The following is a 22,921-nucleotide window of genomic DNA, read 5'->3' as shown; positions in this document are numbered from 1 at the left end:
CTTACAACATTGTCCACATTCCTCCAAACCGTAGCGACAATAACTAAGGTTTTTTATACAGATAATTTTCATCAAGTAGTTGAAATTCTGCTAATCTTTGAATGTATTGATGAGGACAAATCTAAATTACACCGCACTATATATTATATTATATTTTATGTTTAATATATAACATTTATAAAAGAAAATACAGATAAGTAAACAGTCTTTTCTGCGCCTTGTGCGAGCTTCTATAACTGCGCCCTATTTAAGCAGATCCTTTGCCTATTTTATTCTCTCACACACTAAAACTTAAACGCAGGTTTACTACTGCAAATGCATTGCCCATTAACGATCGAGTACTAGGGGCTCAGCGGAATCTTAAGAAGAGCAAAACGAAAAAACAATAGTCCTGCCCAGTCTGTTTATTCTTGCGCCCCCGAGAGTCTACGCCCTGTGCCTGGGCACCGGTGGCACCGCCCAATTTACGCCACAGGATAAGATAAGCGTTGAACTTTGGAACACGAGTCTCGTAATAAAATAAAAACTAAATTTCATCGCGAATATTAAATTAAATTTTAAGCGAAACAATAATAGAAGTATCAAATAAATCAAATGTAAAAATAAACACGTAGCTATACGAGATTCTATTATAATTAAACGTAGACGGGATCGGACGCATTGAAAACATGCGTAGGTGAAACCCGACTGCTTGATATAAAAAGTTCTTACGAAAGAATTCGCTAATCTACGTTATTAATCATCATTTTTCATCAAAAATTGAATGAAGTTTGAATGTTTATTCACAGTATTTCCGTTCATTCAAGAAATTTGCATTACACGAATAAATCAAACACTCAATCATTATGACTCTACCTAATGTGGTTTGTTGGTACTTAGGTAAATAAATCTGTCTTCTTCTTTCGGATGTAAAATCAATGTTAATAGAAAGAGAGAAATCAGTGTTTAACTATACACCTGCTAAAATTTTATAAGTAAGGATATAAATAAGGGCTGGTGTTTTCCAACTAAAACAAACTGTAATACGTTTTTATTTTTTAAGTTTTTGTTGTAATTCGAAATGAAAAACATTTAATCCGATTTCTCCGAGATGCCGAATGTTTTACGAATATTATACCTACGTAAAAAAGAAATTAAATTGATGATACGACTCTAAAAGTGGATATTTTAAATGAATGCTAATAAATCATTTTTCTATTAATTTAATAAGTTTCCTGGTCCTTTAAACACATGCTCCTTTACCTAAGCAGACACAATATTTGAGTAAATAATATCTTCGTATATGTAATAGTATGATTATAGGCAAACGGAACATAATATCGCAATTACTAAGGATGAAATCTATTGGTTACATGTAAGAAATAGTTAGACTTTAATACGACACCTATTTCTATGGGCAGAGATGAACACTAAAAATCAGTTTGCCTATTTGAACATCCAAATTCCATACCATTAAAAAAACTATAATAATACTAACGCGAATGCCATCTTTCAAATAACGAAAAAATTGTTATCGATGAATTTCCTTGACAACGCCATCTAGTTAAAACTTATAAAAAATAAAAGCAATGATCTATATTTACTACAGCACCATCTATTGGTGGTTTTTGAAACTTAGATAGCTTCGATTCGAACCCATCCTGAAAAAGAAAACTGAAACGCTGAACGTGTAGCGCGGTAACGAATTTCAAAGATATTTATGCTTGCGGCGAACAGTATGAACTTGGGTGTCCGAAAATAGTACAGTTTGACATATGTACGGCGGAAACATGTAGTTTTTATTTTGAATGTCGTCGTTTGGCGAATTTTATTTCATGAAAGTATTCCCCGTGTTGCCGTAGATGATTTTCGATATGGATTCCGGGTAATTATATACACAGTAAATTGTAATTGTTTTCATTTGCTCGCTTGCGAATTACATATATCGACGAAAAGCTATTGTTTTTGTTCCATATAACCTCTTTTTTTACGTGTTTTCGCTTTTACACTTAGATTCAAGGCTTACAGTAATTAATGTCCTTTACGAATTAAATATAATTAATTTTATGAAATATACTTCATACATTTCAGTACATATGCACATTTTTAAATGTATAATTGGCGGCACTTCTTTTTGTGACAAGCATGAATGAAAAAATAGACTTGTTGATATATATAATCATTATATTTATATTATTAAATGCGTAGATATCTATTGATTTGTTTTCTATTTATAAATATATTTTTTTTATTCTATTTTATTTTTAGGCTTTATATATAAAGTCTTTGTCTGTAATAAGCAAGATTTAATAAATAAAAGTAAATAATAAATTCCTTGTATTCATTCGAATTTCAAATATGTCGCATTTATTTATTTGTAAGTCGGCATGGACTTTAAATTATGATTTGTTTTTTTTTTTTTTTTAATTTAGTATTCGAAAAGAGTATTAACAGTCAATCAAACCTATAACTATTATTTACTTTTGGTTTTTAACCAAACGTGAATCACTTAGGTTCATTTTAATACAAATAAGATTTTAAATTATTTAAGAGAAGTCGAAGTTCAGAAGTGTAGTTACAATTTAAATGTTAAAAGTAAATTTTAAAGATACGATGTCACCAAAAAAAAAAATTTAATTAGGACGTCTTGTCTAGGCACCCCCCATGTGATGATTGACATCGTCTCGTAACCATATCGTTAGTTAGCTGACCTAATGCTCAACTTATTTGCTGTATATTTATTTAGAAATCTCGCTTAAATAACTCACTGAGGGTAAAAGTTATATATAAAAATAATATTTCGAATTTTTATTTTAAAAGTTGCCATTGTTTCTTAAAAAATAAAAATACAAGCGAAGTCAACGCAAATTTTGTTTTTTTTTTTTTGAGTTAAATAAATGTTATAATTTTCTTGATGAACTCCTCTTGACACCGCCGTTAAAAATATACACATACTATTTTGCTTTCGGTAGTTTAATTAAAAGAATAATTTCATTTTTCAAGTTCTCTTTGGTATTGGTCATGGCAGCACTCAAATGCTTTAGAGGAGTCTTGAATCCCTATAGCTCAAACAACCACCCTCCCCATATATTCCACCACTGGTGACAATTTATATATATTATAAGGAAGTCATGATATGTTGGTCTTGTCTCATGAGGTTAAGGCGGGAAAACCTAAAGACAGTCAAAATATTTTCGGCAATTTAAATACAAATTTGATGTGTTTTTCCGTTAATTTCTGAAACTAATTTTAGTATTTACTTATTACTATCGAATTAAAATATTTAAATCAAGAGAGCAAAGTTTTATAACTTTCGCAGTTTATAGATTTGAATTATCTGGAATAAGATGTTATTTGAATATATGTATGTACTAGCTTTCTATCACATATAAACATAATAATTTATAATCATACAAATACAATTTCATTTGTGGTAAAAACTACATTTATGTTTAGATAAAATCATCTTCTAAATTCTGATATAAGAGTGCTTGATTATTACTTAAGTATTATATATTTAATTACAGAGGCAGTACAAAGAGGCTGGGTGAAGGCGGCGACCAGCGTTGGTACATCGATTCTACGTACGCGTCCTCTCTGAAGGTTTCCCTCCGGCTCCCCACCAGACAGTTCCTAGAAGGTAAGTAGAAATACTAAACATAATTAATATAAGTATTACATTACCACAATTAGCAAAGAATTAGGCCAAAATTATTATGGTTTCAATCTAAAGAAAAAAAATTGATATGTACAAGATTGCCTCAAGTATTTTTCATAACGGAAGAGATATAGCCAGGAATATACGAAAAATTTCAACAGTCGACTAATAGAACGCTCTTTGAATTATGCGAATTTTTTCGTATAGACGTAAGAAAATTTATGAAAGTCTGTTAAAACACATGTGAATAAAAATCATGATTTACTGGAGGAGCTGAGAATGAGGTTAATATTTACAGAATACTATCAACCGACGCTACGTCTGAGTCAACTTGCCAAAAACGTGATGGGTACGTTCAGATTTGCCCTGTCCTTTTACCCCATATATAGGACAATCCATGAATAAATTGCATCGAATTATCCTTATAACGAATGTGTCTTAACCACACTGCGATTACATTCCAAAAGATTTTTTTCAAAATTTAAATATCGAATTGATTTTATTATTTTTCAATTCGGCGGTAAAAAACGATTAATAAAAAAAAATCATAAAATTCGGACTGTATATATGTAAAAAATATATTGATCTGGAATGCATCAGTAGTAATCATCCCTCCTGTAACTGTTAACGTAACTCTTTATGTTTTTGTTTTAATAATATATTTGTTTGTTTTGAAAAATATAATCACAAATCATTCCACAATAGCACTACTAAAAGTAAAGTTAGTAACAGCGCCATCTCTCGCATTACATTCGAACTAAGACGCTAAACGAAATCTCGTCTTTGTAGATTTGTCTGTAAAATGCAGATGGCGGGTAAAACGAACAGATATAAAAGTATTTTTAGTTTGAAGTATAATAAATAATAATAAAGAAGTTTAGAATATAGAATTATTTTACTAAAAAAAGACATTAAAATTAAGTTAGATCCAAAAAATGTTAACAAATTGTTAAAATTAATTTTAAAAGGCTAAATACATTTAAAAATAAAAGAAATATTTTTCATATTTTGAGCGTAACTGCACTCCTAGTATTTTTATGACCAAAAGTTCAAGAGTACAATTTTTGTCTTCTATTAATATTTTAAAAATTAAGGGGACTACAGGAGCTAATTGCCCTTGAGAATCACGCGCACACATACATACACTAACGAGTCTAACGACAAAAATGGCATGTCCCCGCGCGCACTACGCTTAGCGAGGAGGCGAGGTTACGCCTGAATATTCCAATAGATGGCGCCGAACCGCCGCGCGCCGCGCCGAGCGAAAGCGAAGCGAAGTCAATTCTATCAATTCTATCAATCATAGATTTCATAAAAATAGACAGGACAACAGAATTATTTTAATTTCTTTGTGTCATTTAAAAAATTATGATAAAATTAAACAGAATTAATTAAACTTAAATTATTATTATTTCATGTACAAAAAATAGTTAATTTAAACATTTTTTTCTTTAATTTTTACGGTATCAATTCAATTAGTTGTAATACTAAATATTAAATCGTACCTATTTTTAAATTTTGTAAGTTTGTTAAGCGATTTATTAAATAAAATTGGAACTGTTCGTAATTTGTACACTGACAAAAAGCGTAGAGTTTGTTCGTTTTACTAATATCGGTACACAAAGAAAAAAAATTAAGTTAAAAAAGTCAGCATCAAAAAGTTACTATAAAAATAATATCGTCAAGTCGGTTTAGTAGAATTATTGGTTAACTCGGTCAATCACAGTGGGTTTAGTCATAAATCTCATAAAAATAGTTTGGATATTAGAATTATTTGTATTGTTTTTGACTGATATTTGAAATAAAACTGATTCAATCAAATTCAAATATTTTTATTTATTTTTAGTTTAACAAAAAAACAAATAAATTTCGTTTCAATTTTTTTATTAAAATATTTTTTTAATTATTCGTTCGTCGTCGTTCGTTATTAAAATATCTTGGATACTTGCAATCAATATTTCACCCACTTTCACTGAAGCTACGAGCTAAAATTTTTCAATTGATACTATTTCCAATCTTTAAAAAATATTGAATTACGTATATGAAACTTCTAAATATTTTAGTTCTTTGGTTCACAAAAATTACATATTTCAAGATGGCCCAGTGGGTAGAACGCGCGCATCTTATTGCGGGTTCAAACCCAGGCAAGCACCACTAAATATTCATGTGATGTGCTAATTTGTATTTATTTATTTTTTTTTATTATTAAATTTCATCCATACATAACTTATATTGTATTATATTATATATATTATAACTTATATTGTATTGTATTATATTTCCTATTATACACAAAATTGATAAAATTAAACTCTAACGTAATAGAAATAGCTTCCGTGTTATTTTTTTTTCGATTTTCTTAATTCTGAAAAAATAAATGCATAGTTGTTAGGAATTAAATTTTAATAATTATAATATATATATATATATATAGATAAAATTAATTTGACAAATGACAATCTATTTTAAACTTATAAAATATTGAGATGTGCTTGTCTAATACGTAATACAACATTTCCTAAATAACTTTACAAAATCAAACATCATTTATAAAAAAAGTGTCAAACCTAGTTGAAATAAATACATTTCTTAATTTATAAATTTCAATCATAGTAACAAAAGACTTAAGACATCGCATCAAATTTTAATTAATTATCAAGAAAACACACAATTTATAATATTTTAAAGTACAACAATCTCACTATAATATTAAACCTGTTCAGCGATTCTCTAGTCTAAGAGCATAAATTAATTTAAAAAGCTAGTAAATTGTTACCAGCACTGAAAATTGAGTTTAAAATAATCTGTATCAAAAACTATTATAAGTGTGGTGGTGCCTTTAGTTATAGTTTCGAATGACGCATTCATATGTTTTATGAGGACAGGTGGAGGAATTTCTTTATATATCATTTAATATCCACGCTAACATTACGATATTTTTGTAACACCCTTATGGCGTAGATTAGGGTTATTTGAAAGCTTTTCAATGATTTTATATTCATTGGTATTAAGTCGTAAATATACATTTTTAACGGATCTCGTCATTTGAAATAAAATTTATTTTAACTGTTAAATATTTTTAAAATGTATATTTTTGTCACGTTATAAAAATATGTATATTATATTTTATAATGTTACTAGACGTAACATTGAATCTAAGATGTAATCTTATGAAGGGTAAAGCTTAGAAAAACACGTTAAATTAACTAGACTATTTTATAGCTTTATATAATTCAATTAGAAGACTATTAATATGAAGTTATTTACAATTCAACTGATACATAACGTAGTAACTGCGTACACAAGAATTATAACAACTTGGTTTCCAAGATTCGTAGTATCTGGTTATGGTGTATAGAATTATTAATATTTCTTACAGCGCCAATATCAATGCACGATGCTGTCCACTATCAGATGAGACCAATGGTAAGTGTACACTAGGCCTATATACTGGCACTGTAAGAAATAATAACAATCCTTTATACCGTCAAAATGTATTAAAAATGCAATACATCCTAGGAACAAAATTATCTCTCATATTCCTATAGATACACTGGCATGCTTAACCTTTAAACCAGACCACAGCAATACTACCTATTGCTGTTAGGCTATGAAATTGTGAGTGGGTAATACCTATACGGGCTTGCACAAAACTCAGCCTCAAAATTATGTAGTACCTTGAGCCAACCAATTTGAACCATTATATGTATATTTTTAAATATGTTTATTATAAAACAGTTATCTATTATAAGTTTTAGAAAACACACATTCCAAACAGAGCTTACAGGCTTGGCGTGAACCCAGAACTGGAACATTAAGACATTACGCAGTTAAATTGTCATTTGAAATACAAATTATTAGCTATTTCCATACGTTTTAATAATATGCCATTTATTTTAGTATTTATAAATGATTTTGATATTTAATTAATATTTTCTAAAGTATTATTTTTGTTATACCAATTTAGAAGCATTCTATTTGATAAAATGAGCTTAATCTCCATTTAAACGCAGATTAAATAAAATTAACTGTTCTGCCTTTAATTTAGATGATCATTGGGCAGATGCAGTTGGTAACGTAATAGGCAAGCAATGAACACTCAGAATACAATTTAGTTAATCTGACTTTGACCAATGTTTCAGAAACCGGCTTACCAGATCCATTTTATTTGGAAATAAGAAGTAAGCTGTACTACAAATTATGCATAAAATAAATAGCAATAATAATATTTGTTAAACTTAAGAAATAGTTAAAATAAAATCTCCAATTAAGCTTCGAAAGGGTAACGAGTTGTATATGAGCCTCCCTGTGTCATATATAAAGTTGCTGCTTCTTAAAAGTTGTTGCGTTAATTTTCTAGCATATTAACTCTGTTTGACGATAGAACAAGACATAGTAACGGCCTGTAAATTACCCACTGCGGTGCTAAGGCCTTCTCTCCCATTAAGGAGAAGGTTTTGGAACATATTTCATCATGCTGTTCCATTTCGATGAAATTAGACACATGCAGGTTTCCTCAAGATTTTTTCCTTCACCGCCGAGCACGAGATGAATTATAAACACAAATTAAGCACATATATATTTAGTGGTGCTTGCCTGGATTTGAATCCGAAATCATCGGTTAAGTTGCACGCGTTCTAACCACTGGGCCATCTCGGCTTATAGACAATATTAAAACAAGACATATTGATATATAATATATTATATTTCGATACATTAATAAGACACATGGACTATCATACAGCATCAAAATATAGTAAGTATAGTAGTAGTAGTAAAAACATAGCTTTTGGTCATTGTTTAAATCAATTACTTGAGTTAACAGTTAGATACGTGAGTGTTAAAATTTTAACCTAATTTAATCAAATTCCCAAAATCATATTATAATATGGAAATATTCAATGGCTACCAATATACACATTGACAATTCTATAGGTTGTAACTCTTTAACATGAGGAGCAAATCTTGCATATTTGCTGGCGAATTAAATAATTTAAAAAAAAATAAGCGGTATCAGTAATTAAATAATGAGAAAAAAAAATAACCTGAGTCAATTCATCTAAATACTTATAAATCGTCTTGTTATTATATTATCGTCGATTAAATCGAATAAAGAGTTACGATCGTTTTGCTATGTAAAAACCGACGAAAAATCCATTAGTAACTCATTATTTTCTTAACATTCTACTTTTAAAATTTGTATGTAAAATAAATATATTAATAACAATTATCTTTACGAAAACAATACACAAAAAATCACAAAAGTTATATATTTCTATAAATATATCAAAGATATTTCAAAAAGTAGCGTGTCCATTGAATCGTCAATAACATTACGACACATAATAAACGCTGAATTACATTACGAAAATACGTGAAAAAACCAGATATAATTTTAGTGGATATTAGTGCCAAACTTTGTAAATAATTAGCCGCTGTGGGCGAAGACTCTAGACGCGAATTTTCAATATACTCTGACTCAGACGGATATAATAAGAAAATATGCATGCGTCAAATATAAACGGTTAAATCTAAACTTAACTAAAGATAACAGATAACTGTATTATGAACTTGATTTAACGAAAACGATTATATAAATGTAACGAACCGCCCCGACCTCGCTCGGGTGCCATACTGATGCTAAATATTACAGAATTTGTTTATTTACGACATCACATTAGACACTTCTAAAATTATTATAAGTGTTTGTTAGCTATATTGTCAATGTATTATGTACAAAAACCTTCCTCTCGAAACACTATATCTATTTAAAAAAAACGCATCAAAATCCGTTGCGTGATTTTAAAGATACAAGCATACATAGGGGCAGACAGTGGTGACTTTGTTTTGTACTACTTATGTAGTAATAAAGATTTGTATCTAGTTAACTGGCTAGCAATAATAAGGGTCCACAACTTTTTTAATCAATTATTAAAAAACACACACACACAATCTTAAGGAATCCACATGCATACACATACATACGCATTTGTGTGTATATTTGAAGCATCCTCATTATTTACTCCCTCCATTAGTGAAAACCTTATAGAAATTTGTTTCGTAGTTTTTGAGTTTATCGCGTGCATTGAAAAATGATAATTATGTTCGAAGTCTAAGTCTGGATACGAAAGAAGTGTAATTGAGCATACAGCCTAAAAATATGAAATGGCAAAAAAATTAAATTAATAACGTATGTCTGTTGTCAGAATATATTGCTGTCCTTTTTACTATTTAAACGACGATTTATTATCTGGGCAATGAATGTTTGACTAAAAAAAATAATTAAAAAAGAAATTAAGTAAAGTTAAAAATAAAAATCATAATCAACTAAATTATTAAATCATATTATGAAAGTTATATTCTGATTTACGAGGTGAAAACGGTTCTTTCATCTAGCTCTTTGATAATAACTGTGCATAGTTCATTAACATAGGCGCTGTAAGTAATGTTTCCAATACTTATATTGTTAATACAATATTACTCTTGGGAACTAAGATGTTATGTACCTTTTGCTGTTAGTAAATCGGCTACATGTGTGTGGTGTTAACGGGCTAAAGCGCTACCATTATGAATTCAAAATAAGAATGATTTTTAATAGTTTTTTTTTAATAATTGTAGTCTGTAAGCTTCTGCATTATCACGTTCTGCCAGTGTTACGGAAAAATGTTTTTGCATTTATAACATTGGTTAACAGGACATTTACCAGTTCCAAAGACATTATTAAATGTTAATAGTTGTAACGATGACACATAACAACATAAATTACAAATATAGAAAATTCATATAGATCATTTTTTGGAATTACAATTTGTTTTTTTTATACCTGTCATATTTTTTCATTTATCATGAAAGATAAAAGGAGGATTTATGTAGAACGGAAGTAACTCATTATAAAAACCGTTTTTTTATCGTTCTAAATTTGATTTACTACATTGTATTTAATATAATATAGGTTTTTCATTTTCAAGACTAATAGCTCTAGACAAATAGATTTTCATTTGTTATTTATAAAGTCCTGCGGTGTTTCCGAAACGATTTCATCTTGTTAGATTATTACCTTTAGATGTTAAATGTTATTCGCTTTTCATTCGAATTTAGAATAATTTAGAATTTAGAATTTTTAATTAAAAACAAATACAAATGTGTGCTTTTTTCACAAAATTTTCTACAAAACACGACACTCACTTGGTGTCAAGGTTTAAGCGAAACTGTTTAGGAAGCTACCACCCAATATTCTATCGCCTTACAGCTGAATTTAGTATTGTTGTGTTCCAGTTAATGTCCGAAATGTATTGCCGCCTGTAATTTTTCCAAACCGACTTCGGAACATTTAACAGTAGAGCTCAATCATTCGTTAAAAAAAGGCAAAAGAGCCTCTATATTTGAACAAAATATTTACAGGAATGGTGTGTTATTTTGTTTTAGTTTAATCAAGAAAATTTGTGCTTATTTCTAGAATTGTAAATGCTAACCTCGTCGCTGTATAGAAATTTGGAATACACGTTCGATTTTCAAAATTATTAAAAAAAATAGAAGTATTTCAGAACATTCTGGGTTCTTAAAATAATGTAACTTTTTTTGTACACGCTGTAATAAATAAAAATTGCATTCAAGCATATTTCCGTCTCAGACGGGTGACATCTATTATAATAACTATGAATCAGAAATTATTAAAAAAAGGCGCTATGACTCAAGGCGCTTACATTTTAACTTTTTTTTTTCTGAACCGGTGCCAAATCTGATATGAGTACACTTAGTAACGAAAACACTTCATACGAACATTAACGAAGCATTGGAATGTCTCTAGGGTTCCTTATTAAAATAAATTTCATTACAAGAACCTTCTAGAAAAGATCGTTCACATTTCTTAACGGCCAGTAGCGCCAGCAAGCACCCCGATGTTGCAGATGTCCATGGGCAGTGGTAGTCACACATGAGGTGAGCCTTATGATCGTTTGCCACCTATATAAATGAAAAATAAATAAATAACATTACGATCACATCTTAAAATTTTTATGGTTTTGAAAATATTCAAATATTCAAGTTTTTAAAAATTTTTGGTAACTTCATTTAACGTGCAAAGAGGTTTGTTAACTAGTACAGCATACTAATATACATTTATATTTCAATGTTTAATTAAAAGAATTTCTAGTTAAAAATATCAAAATGAATAGTTGACAATGTTAAAAGTTAAAATCGAGTATAATGTATGATAATGAAATGTAACTTTGAACAAGTTTTTTTTCCACCGTATATTTATCATTCAATATAGACCTGAGAAGTAGAACTCTACCCAAAGTCAGGATACGTAACATAGACAATATCTATTTTTTTTAATGTATAACATTGTACAAGAACAAAGATCCTATTACATGCATTATAAAAATAACAAAGTTTATTACCCTACCCTTTTAAAAGCTTTTTATGTGTGAGTTTCTATGGACATATAGTTTCTGATATATAACTAATTTTATTCAGTTTCAGTATTCTTCATATCTCGTTATGTGTGGTATTTCACTTATATATAATGGCACTGGAGCGCCATTATCATCTTTATCTCTTAATATAGGATTTGTATCACATCATGAGGGCGTGGGAATGTTGTTATTGATTCTAGAAATAAAAAATGATATCGTTAGATTACAATGTTGTAATGTTTTACGTGCGCTTGTAAAATTATTTACAATAGTTAAATCAAATAATGAACTGGGATTACAATTATAGACGTCGGCGATCCGTTTGCGTGACATACACTGCTTTTTCCAGCTATTATTCGTTGCCTTAGCAATATTAGCCATCGCAAGCTTAACTCATCCTCGTCCAATAATCAAAACTTTACAAATAAATTCAATATTAATCAAATAGATAGCGCCGCATTAGGGGGGCGCCGTCATATATTACAAATTTAGAAAATTCATATAGATCATTTTTTGGTGTTTCAATTTTTTTATACCTGACTTATTTTTTCATTTATCATAAAAGATAAAAGGAGGATTTATGTAGAACGGAAGTAACTCATTATAAAACCGTTTTTTTATCGTTCTAAATTTGATTTACTACATTGTATTTAATATAATATAGGTTTTTCATTTTTAAGACTAATAGCTCTAGACAAATAGATCTTCATTTCGATTTTCATTCGAATTTAGTTTTTTTTTTAATTAAAAACAAATACATAGATACATACATATAAAATCCTAGTAAGTCTAGTTAGTCAACAAAAAATTTAGTGGTGGTCATCTAAGAGGTTATGTCTCTAACAAGACCTGTCAAAGCTCAACGGATTGGCAAGGACTCCTGTGTTTTTAGTACTTATAAACGTCAAAGGTGCTATCGATTCTAGTCAGAGTAGGCGACCACTTCTACAAAACGGTACCTTTGCCTGTCAAAAACATAAAATCTCCTGAAAATTACCGTCGTAAAATACCTTAATGAACTTTGCATAAATTAAATTAAGAGCTGAGATGGCTCGGTGATTATAGGGCGTACATCTTAACCGATGATTGCGGGTTCAAACCCAGGCAAGCACCACTGAAGTTACGTGTGCTTAATTTGTATTTATAGTTCATCTCGAGCTTGTCTGTAATCGTGAAGAAACCTGTGAAAACACCAGCCCGCATTTCAGCAGCGTGGTAGAATACGCTCCTAACATTCTCCCCAAAACAAGGCCTTAGTCTAGCAGTGGCAAATTTACAGGCTGTTACTGTACTGTACAGTACATTGAATTATATTTCAAAATCAAAATAAACTTTATTCAAGTAGGCTTTCATAAGCACTTTCGAATCGTCATTTTACAATTAAGTGAAGCTACCACCGGTTCGGAAAGTAGATTCTACCTAGAAGAACCGGCAAGAAACTCAGTAGTTACTCTTTTTCAACATTTAAAAAATACAAAGTCATGTTAGTTAATACAATTATTTAAATTAATATATCGTGCTTGGAAGTCAACAGGTATTAACTCGACGCTTTTTTATCATCTATAAAATCTGGAATCGAATAATATGCTTTTTCTACCAATGTATTTTTTACAAACGATTTGAATTTACGAAACGGCAAAGTTAAAAATGTCTGCGGAATCAATGTTAACTTTTCAAGCCAAAGGGCTATTTTATCATCATCCCACGCTTACTTAAATATTATCTTTGATTGATCTCATTCTTAAGTCTAAATAACGATGTTTGTGTGTTTCTGTAACCCTTTCAAGATTACTCTTGCGAGACAATCGCTTGAACAATACTGGCGTGGTGCCAAAGAACTGTCGGACAATATTTTAAAATGATTATCTACGTAAGATCCTTTAAAGACTTGTTTAACAAGTATTTCGATTATGCCAGTCCGTGTCAATGACCTGATGAAGCTACTTTAAGTGATCTTTGATATTATATACTTTGATATTACTTATGAATAATGTGCTTGAAGATTATATCGTCTGTTGTTTAATATAATGATTCGAAAATCAAAATATTGTAAGGGATTCGTCATCAGCAGTGGCGAATTTACAAATCTGCCGCTAGTAGGCTAGTAAGCTATTCAATTTTTGGCACCCTTATTTTTTTTTGCAACATTTATGATTTGTGTTCTATCCTCCTTATTACATCGGTTTATTCCCGTTATTAGAATGATTATGGTATTTATTCCCGTTATATATGACTAGGTGATATTTCTATCAGTTACTAGATTATTTTTCCAACCCGCTATGTAGTGACGAGTATACGGATTACGGACGTAATGTGTATACATATAATTATATATATTTTTTTATTTCTGTAAGATAACAAATTTGGGCTAAATTTGCCGCCCCTCTAAATCTGCCACCCTAGGCTCCAGCCTACTTAGCCTATTGGTGAATCCGTCACTGGTCATCAGGGAGGTTTTGTAATCTCTCTATTGCTATTTTAGCTCTATATAATATGTTAGTTATATATTTATGCAAGTATCATTGCTAGAAATTTTCAAGTAGATGGATCTACCTACTTACATTGAAGCAACATGGGACAATGAGGTTCATACCTCGTCCTATAAAGAGTAATTTGCAAGTATTGACAAGTACTAGTGCTGCAACTGTCAGTTATGTTATGCTCACACACTCACACATACACACACACAGCACAGTACAAAATAAAATAAATAAAATGTGTCTGTCTCGTTAATGTTAATATCATTACAGCTGTGATGGTAGGTAGCTTCACGTAATATACATAGTTGTTAAATGACGATTCAAAGGTGCATGTAAACCTAATTGATAAAAGTATATATACTTTTTGGTTTTATTGTAGGCAGGTATATGGGCGGACGGTTATTCCGAAACTAATACAAGCATAACTATATATTTAATTGAGTGTTTCAAAGGATTATATGAACTAGTATGCAAGTAATAGGTTGTATATTCCTGTACTTGTTGTTATTACATAATCTAGTCTTTATCGACGACATGTCCCAGCCCAACACTCAGTTCAATTAATCCGTCTGTCAAAAAAGGTGCTATGTCTAATCTACTACGATTAACTGATAGCCTGATCGGAAGGTTACCAGTGAGACCCACAGTGTTATCTATTTGATGTTTTGCTGGCAAAATTATTTGTAACTATTTCTTGTCATTAGAGTATTTAAATATATTGTAATTACAGTAGTTCGGGATCGCCGATATAATGTTATCCATGCTCAAATCTCTCTAACTTTTGTTAGAATGCCACGCTATCATTTAATTGTTTTCTAATGACAGCTCAGTCATATTTAAAATAAGAAATAGTGTTACATGCCTGTATTAAATGCTATGCCATATAAAATAATATTAATTACAGTTTTACAAATTATTGATTAGTAAATTACAATAATAATTGTTTATAATAAAGTAAATTCAATAGCCCCTGCTATATTCATAATATGCAATAATAATGTGATATAAATTATTACATTAAATCAAATGTCATAACACCGTGTTGAAGGCTAAGGTTACTCTCGTAACAGTATATTAAACCATGGGTAAATAAGATATCTTAAAAAGGTTTTGACCAAAATACACTAAAAAAGGTGCCGATTTATATATCCAAATCAATTGTTATTCAAAACAAGTTTATGTAAAATTATGGAGCTGATGTGTGTTGATATTCAGGCCGGATATATTACTATACAATATGTAATCGTATTAAACTGTGCTTTTAAGGGCATTTATGATTTAGTATCGTCATTTAATAGCACTGTGTTACACGTAAAGTTAACACCTTTTCGTTATGTAGAATATATCAAGAATAATTGTTTTCCTACAGAGTAGAAAACAATACAGATTTTTTTTAAGTTTTCTGCCAGTTTCCCGACTTTTGAAATATGAATTATTGAAATATAATCTACTCAATTGACATAACTTTTTTCATTACACTTGTAACATAACATTTTTCTATAAAATAAATTGGTTATAAATAAATAAATTTTATTCGATATTAAATAGTTTAATAGTTCCTGTGTAAACACGTGCCGTTTTTTCGTAATTCAATGGAAATTCATATAAACAGTAACGTCTACACTTAGAGCATTTGCTCCAGTTTTGGACATCGCCCAAAGTGTATTGAAATCGAGTAGAAATCTCTCTCAAAGTAAACATCGATTAATTTACTTGATTATTGCGTTATTTCAAATATTCCCGGCTCTTATTTACGACAATATTACACTGACGTAAGAAATTAATTAGTGAGGTTTTTGATCTTTGGATTAAATATATCGGTTTGAATATATTATTTTTATTTAACTATAAAATCGACTGTATGTTTTTTTAATAGTGAAGCTGGTTGTCATGCAGTGATATAAATTTATTATTCCTAATATGTGTAAAAAGTTTCCATCTAATGTCTGCAAGTTCACAACGGCGCGATTTTCAAGCCATTTTCTGCCTTAACCAGTCTGTGGAACATGCTTTCGCTGACGGTTTTTCCGAACCGGTACCTTGGAATCTTCAAGAAATGTATTTTTAAGATGTCCATAGGCGGTTCTAGTTACTTTTCAACAGATGAGGCTCCAGTTGATGAGCATGAGGTTTGTCTATTCCATAAAAAAGTCAACCATTTTATAAACAAAGAAAAACACAAACATTACTGAAAGTGTGTAAAATATTAACATTTAATAAAAAAATATGTTATTTCGTGTTAGAGTACATAAGCCGTTTTCAAATACTATTAAATTGTATAAAAACTGTTAAGATTTTTGTTATACGTTTCAAATACTAGCGCTAGTTGAAATAACCAGAAGTAATGTTTTAATTTATAGACCGATTAGGATTTTTAAATTAACCATAGATTATGAGATCGAATTAGTTGCTTGAAATATATACGTATTTAATTTAAACATACGTTTCAGATGTTTATTGATAGAAACGTGCTATAAATATAATTTGTTTTTAATAAAACAGCATGCTCCAAGGTCTTTTCTCCAGTATAAAATAATTCAACCTACATCTAAGCCAAGATTGTCACGCGAACTGACATTTGTCAACGTTACATTTAATGACGTTTCCTGCAAAACTTTAAAGTCTGTCCTACACATGAATATTATTAAAAAAAACATCCTACACGTACTATTCACTTACGAGAAATGCATTATTTAAAAAAAAAAAAACTTATTATCGTTTTAAACAGGAATGAGTAAATCTGATGTATGATTTGGTGTATTTAAAGCGCATAAAAATATTTTCAGAACGTAAAATAATACGTCCTTAATACCGAAAAATCGTAAGAAAAATCAATCAGCATTCCGCGTTGACAGCACAAAGGACCTTTAATGAATCGTGCACGTCACTCAAAGACATTTCAGCAAAAATAACACGTGTTGAAATGTGGAAAATAAGTGTAATTATAATAAAATATATAAATAAATACTTAGTTGTATGTTACTACGCGGTCTGACTTCGACTGGCTAGTCGCAGGTCGCGCGCACCGCTGTGCGGTACCCTCTGGAATTCCACATTCGATATTTCAAATTCAAATCATAAGTGGCCAGTGTGAAGTGATTTTAGTGCGGTAAAATTAAATTACGGTTTGTGTTTAAAATTCGAAATGGCAGGAGTACGATTTTATCGTTCTTAATGTTTTTTTTCTATCCTTACACACTCAACACTATACAAGTCTATAAAATTATATTAAAAATAAATTATTAAATACCACTATCGGAGTGAGTTGATTGCTACGCGGGTGCTACGCACAAAACGTGTTGCTACGAAATGATACGAAAGGAAAACCTAATCAATCGTGGGGACTTTATTCTAAATTATTTCTAGATAATCTATAAATGTTTCATGCTATAATATATTTAAATACATATCTATACACTGTTAATAATATTTTATAATAATTCAATATAATATATACCTACTAATGTAAAATAAAAAAAAAATACCATAGAAAAGCAAAAAAATAGAAAATAGTAAATGTGACATAAGTAATACTATTCCAGGTTCACAAACGTTGCACTTAAATTCAACCTTGAAATTTGAACCCTCGCGCCAAAATAAGTTTTACTTCATAAAAAAAATAATAATCCAAGAATTCACGGAATTTGAAAAAGGAGGTTTAAAATAAAAAAGGTTTTTCTCGCGGGTCTTAAATATGTAGGAATGTATAATCTTAATAAAATTATTTTTAGCGATCCCAGTTTTATTCATTCGTAATATTTATTACGTGCTACAAGTGAGCGGTCGTGCTCGTAATGAAAATTGTAGTCGCTATTTTAGATGTTCGAGCCAAATTTCTTAGCTTAATATTAGATACTAAATAATTTTAATAGAAATTTATTTAGAGACAAAATATGTATCAACAAATTCCTTCATTAAAAAAAATATATGCGTCATTTCGTAACTCATATCTCTTTATTTTCTTACTGTCAACTTTTAATCGAATTCTTAATTCGAAATTCAAAATTTAAAACAATATTATACGAGTAAATGCAAAAGTAACTTTGATGAATTTGGTGAAATTTGGTATTAAGGACAAAGGTTTTCTTTTTTTATGTTTTAAAACTACTAGTCGCGGGCGAATCCTCGTAAAACTGGTTTGTCACAAATTTATTAGAAATAGTAGGAAAACTTTTAATGTTTTAACTAAAGTCCCTATTCCTTTTTCCCTTCTTCTAAGCGAAGAAGGAATCGGTTCTATAAAACACGTAAAATAAAAAACAAAAAAACATATCAATAAGAAATTATAAAAAGCTATATAATAAAAATCTGTATAAAGTATGCATCGAGTTTTTTCATAGATACTATAGACCTAACGTTCAGATCGGGTATTAGGCCAATTACCGTCAAGAGATGGTGTCTATTATAGATTTTTTTTTGGAATATTTTTCTCTAAATATCAACGCCTCAAGTTTTGCGCTTTCATATAAAAGTCACAAGTCAAACCTTAGACTAATGATTTGTCATACCTAGTATAATAATTACTTGATTTGATATTATCCCTTTTTTACAGCGTGAAAATTCACACTAAATGTCGTTAAATAAATATGGATAGAATAATTAAGAATTTCAATTTAATTAATTCAATTGAGATAAACACAAAAAAAGTCATAATAAAAATAGATTAATAATATATGATATTATTAAAAAAACAAAATACCCGACTGCACACTAAAAAAAGAGTAAAACTTTGCGTTGACGCAGAATTAACATGTTCCCGTGGGAATTTTGAGAAAAAACGTATCCTATATTAATTACTCCCGTGATTGAAATGAATCTAATGATACCGCATACATATTTTTTTAAAGGGAAATTTAGAAAAAATATTATTATGTCTTTATCCCGTGGGACTTTTAGGATAAAATGTATCCTATGACACTCCCGTAATCAAGACAAATCTAACGATACCTCATACATCAAAATCCATCAAGCCGTTTAGGCTACAGGAGGTCACAAAGGAAAAGACATACATACATACTTACATACACTCGAAAAACATTACCCTCCTTCTTTGGCAGTCGGGTAAAAACAAAGTCAAAATCTTAATCTTTACTTAATATTATAAATGCAAAAGCAACTCTGTTAACACACAAGCTGAAACTACTAGCCCAATATTGATGAAATTGATTATAAAGAGATAGTTTGAGTTCACGATAAGTAAATAGGCTATTTTTTAAATTTACTTCTCGAAGGTTTAAATTTGAGTGAAGCCGCAAGCCTATCATACGAAAGCGCAGTCGAACTGAACGCAAAAATCAATTTGTAAACACATACAACTATATCCAATTATCGCTTTACGACGTTTCGTGAAGTAATGCGAACTTCCTAAGTACTGAGTCATTAGCAAATTTTCGATGTTCATTTCTCATAAAGTCGCACCGTGAAATCGGTTGCAACGACAGAATTCCAAATATATTTTCAACTAGCTTCTATCCGCGATTTCACTTATGCGTTTATTCAGATTTGATAAGTATAATTAAAAAAAAAGTAGACCTTTGTGGAATCCCGACTTGGTAGGTCCCTCTCATCAGATTTTGTACCAACAAGCAAGACTTAGTTCCAAGGTTGGCGCATTGGCGCTGTAAGGGATGGTTGAGATTACGGCACCAATGTGTTGGCGTATTGGTGACCACTTCAATCAGTTGGCCTATTTACTCGCCAAACTATGATATTGAAATACATTGGTACTATAAAATTATGAATACTTGTCTAAGTGTTTTCTTTATACAAAAACGTAAGAATTTGCAGTGCCTATGAAGTTGGGGGCCAACATTGGAATTGAACTGAACTCTGAAATTAATTATTAAAATCATTGAAATCGTTATAAAATCATGAGTCTTATTTGGTTTCGAGTTGTTTTGTCATGTAACTTTTCGGGCTATAGATTAATTCTATACTTGATATAATATTATGACAATCTCTATTAAATTAAGTACTAAATATCAATAACGCTTGTGCATTTACAAAAGAAACTCGCTCCGTCTTCGCATTGGTGCAATTTATTGATAACGGCCATTATATAATATTCATAATATTCTAAGGAATAATGTATCTGCGAGTGAACATTTTTAAGATCTTATCCTTATGAATAAATGTTTTTTTTTTATTGCTACATTAAGTATTGTGTTTAGGGCTTAAAATTTTGTTTAGCTAATATTTTGTTAAATAATTTCGTATCTTTAAATATAATATCAACGTAACGTTTAATACATATATTTATTATCTTTAAGCTGATAACGACGTAGCACTTTTTTTTTTAAATATAGCTAGTATGTGCAAATGTTACACGGTTCTGCTAATTTCATTATACACGGAATTTAGTAGGTTGGAGCGGCTTGCGTCTAGCAGCTGCTTTCAGGCTGGGCGGATGTATAAATTTTGAAGCGACATTCTTGGTTGGCACTCGCTCCGGTCACAGCGCAGTGCGGACGGACAACCCGATTATTTCTGTAATCATATCGAATTATTTTCATGGTTGTCACTTTTGTACATTCGACTATTGGTATCAAGAAATAAGTTTAAGATAAAAGAAAGAGAGGCAGCGAATGACAGAGAGGGAAATATCGCCTCATAACGCTTTTTTATACTTGACGATTTCGGCCACTTAACTGTATTGTAAGCCAATAATTTCAAGATTACATTGAGATTGATGGTTATTTGTCTTATATTAGATTATTTTTGCCAATGCATTGAATATATTTTCTGCCAGTAAATGGTTTCTAACAACAGTATAGTTCCGAATTAGTTCAGTTTTTTATATGTTATAAATACATGGATTAAACTGGGCATTGAACTACTTATTTGGGTTGCAATTAAAAAATATCGTTTATCAAAAACATTAAACGTCAAAGAATCAGTACGACCGAGAATTCATTATATAACTTGACAATGCAGCTCCAATTTCTGACGCTGAACTTGTGTCAATCGTGACTCAGAATCCCAGATCATTTCACGCATATAACTTGACACCTGATGGTTGAAGAATTCCTGTAACATATAAACAGAACCAAGGTTACTTGGGCCGTTGCAGTCGACGTCCACATTAATTATGAAGAGGCGAACTACGGAAATCCTAGTCGAGTGATAGATGTACACTTACATGCATCACAATGTTTGAGCCAAATGGGTCAAGTAAATGTGGTAGGAAGGGAAAAGTTGACAGCTATGAAGGATATTCTCGAATGTGAATAAGATATCAGCGACACCTTTTTCTCGTCAGATGTCCGCTCTGTAAGTGGTCTGTGTATTATGATTCTGACAGAATTTATCGTTCGGTAATACAATTAGTTATGACGTTTCCATTACGCGCTATTACTAATATTTATGGTATTTTTTTCAATGTATATAAGTATTGGATAAACACTTTTTTTTTAAGTTTTCAAGTTCAACGTTTAAAATATATTTTTATTAATAGTGTTAAAATGTCTATATTGATTACGAAAATAGATCATATTATTATTAAATTTGAAAGTAGATTTTTTGGAATTCTATCGGATTTTCATTTTAATTTTTTTTTTTTGCCATTAAGTATAAATTACAGTGGATTGTTTAATCAATTACATTATCTTATAATTCAGGAAACTAAAAGATAAGTTAAACGTGCTGTCAAGTGAAATGAATTAAAATAAGTTCTAGTATTCATTGGGTTCAATGTTCGTTCAATATCTTTTACCCCGCTTCATGGTCTATATACATTGGTTAAATAGAACATAATTATTTTATATGTGATCAAAAAAGATAAAAATAGTTTTTTTTGCAGCATTTTAAATCGCTAAATAGTTATTATTAATAATTGATAGCAGGTTACAAAAAAGCTGAGATGGCCCAGTGGTTAGAACGCGTGCATCTTAATCAAATTCAACCACATGTGCATTCCACCAACCCGCAATGGAGCAGCGTGGTTGAATATGTTCCAAACCCTCTCCTTAATGGGAGAGGAGGCCTTAGCCCAGCTGTGGGAAATTTACAGGCTGTTACTTTACTGCAATAATTTGCTATATGATGTTAGCATAGTGATAGCTAAACTAGACATACTACTATACATTAAGCGAATAATAATAGACTACAATTTATATTGATATAGTTTACTCAGCATCTCATAAATCTTTTCATTTTGATAAATATCTCTAATAGTATAAATTGAATACAAATATAAGCGCTAAAATACTTAATCTTATAGATTCAATGCTTCTTAAATTTAATTATAGTGATTTTGGTAACAGGAATAACTTAAAAGTAAAGTAGTGGGCTAATCAATTTTGGATAAATCTTTGTCTCGATATTTCTTTGTGTGTGTAATGTATTAAAATTCATATACATTAAATTACTTATTTCATAATATTAAAAGT

General features: G+C 30.1%; 1 protein-coding gene across 10 annotated transcripts in view; it reads left to right on the top strand.

Annotated features, from left to right (window-relative positions):
- Nucleotides 1-22,921, top strand: part of LOC124540451 (filamin-A) — a 109,738-nt gene that overhangs the window by 30,406 nt on the left and 56,411 nt on the right. For 2 of the 10 annotated variants that reach the window (XM_047118038.1, XM_047118037.1), the window contains exons 2-3: nt 3,507-3,619; nt 3,936-3,986. In XM_047118038.1, the coding sequence (XP_046973994.1) occupies nt 3,983-3,986 (4 nt within the window). In that variant the 5' untranslated portion in view covers nt 3,507-3,619; nt 3,936-3,982. Of the gene's footprint in view, nt 1-1,737; nt 1,865-3,506; nt 3,620-3,935; nt 3,987-17,541; nt 17,689-22,921 lie in introns of those variants that run through there. The other 8 variants (XM_047118035.1, XM_047118036.1, XM_047118041.1 and 5 more) reach the window with 8 other exon arrangements.

The sequence above is a fragment of the Vanessa cardui genome, chromosome 25, assembly GCF_905220365.1.
Source record: "Vanessa cardui chromosome 25, ilVanCard2.1, whole genome shotgun sequence".
Taxonomy (NCBI): Eukaryota; Metazoa; Arthropoda; class Insecta; order Lepidoptera; family Nymphalidae; genus Vanessa; species Vanessa cardui.
Note: the sequence above shows the minus strand (reverse complement) of the source record. Positions and strands in the feature narration are given on the sequence as shown.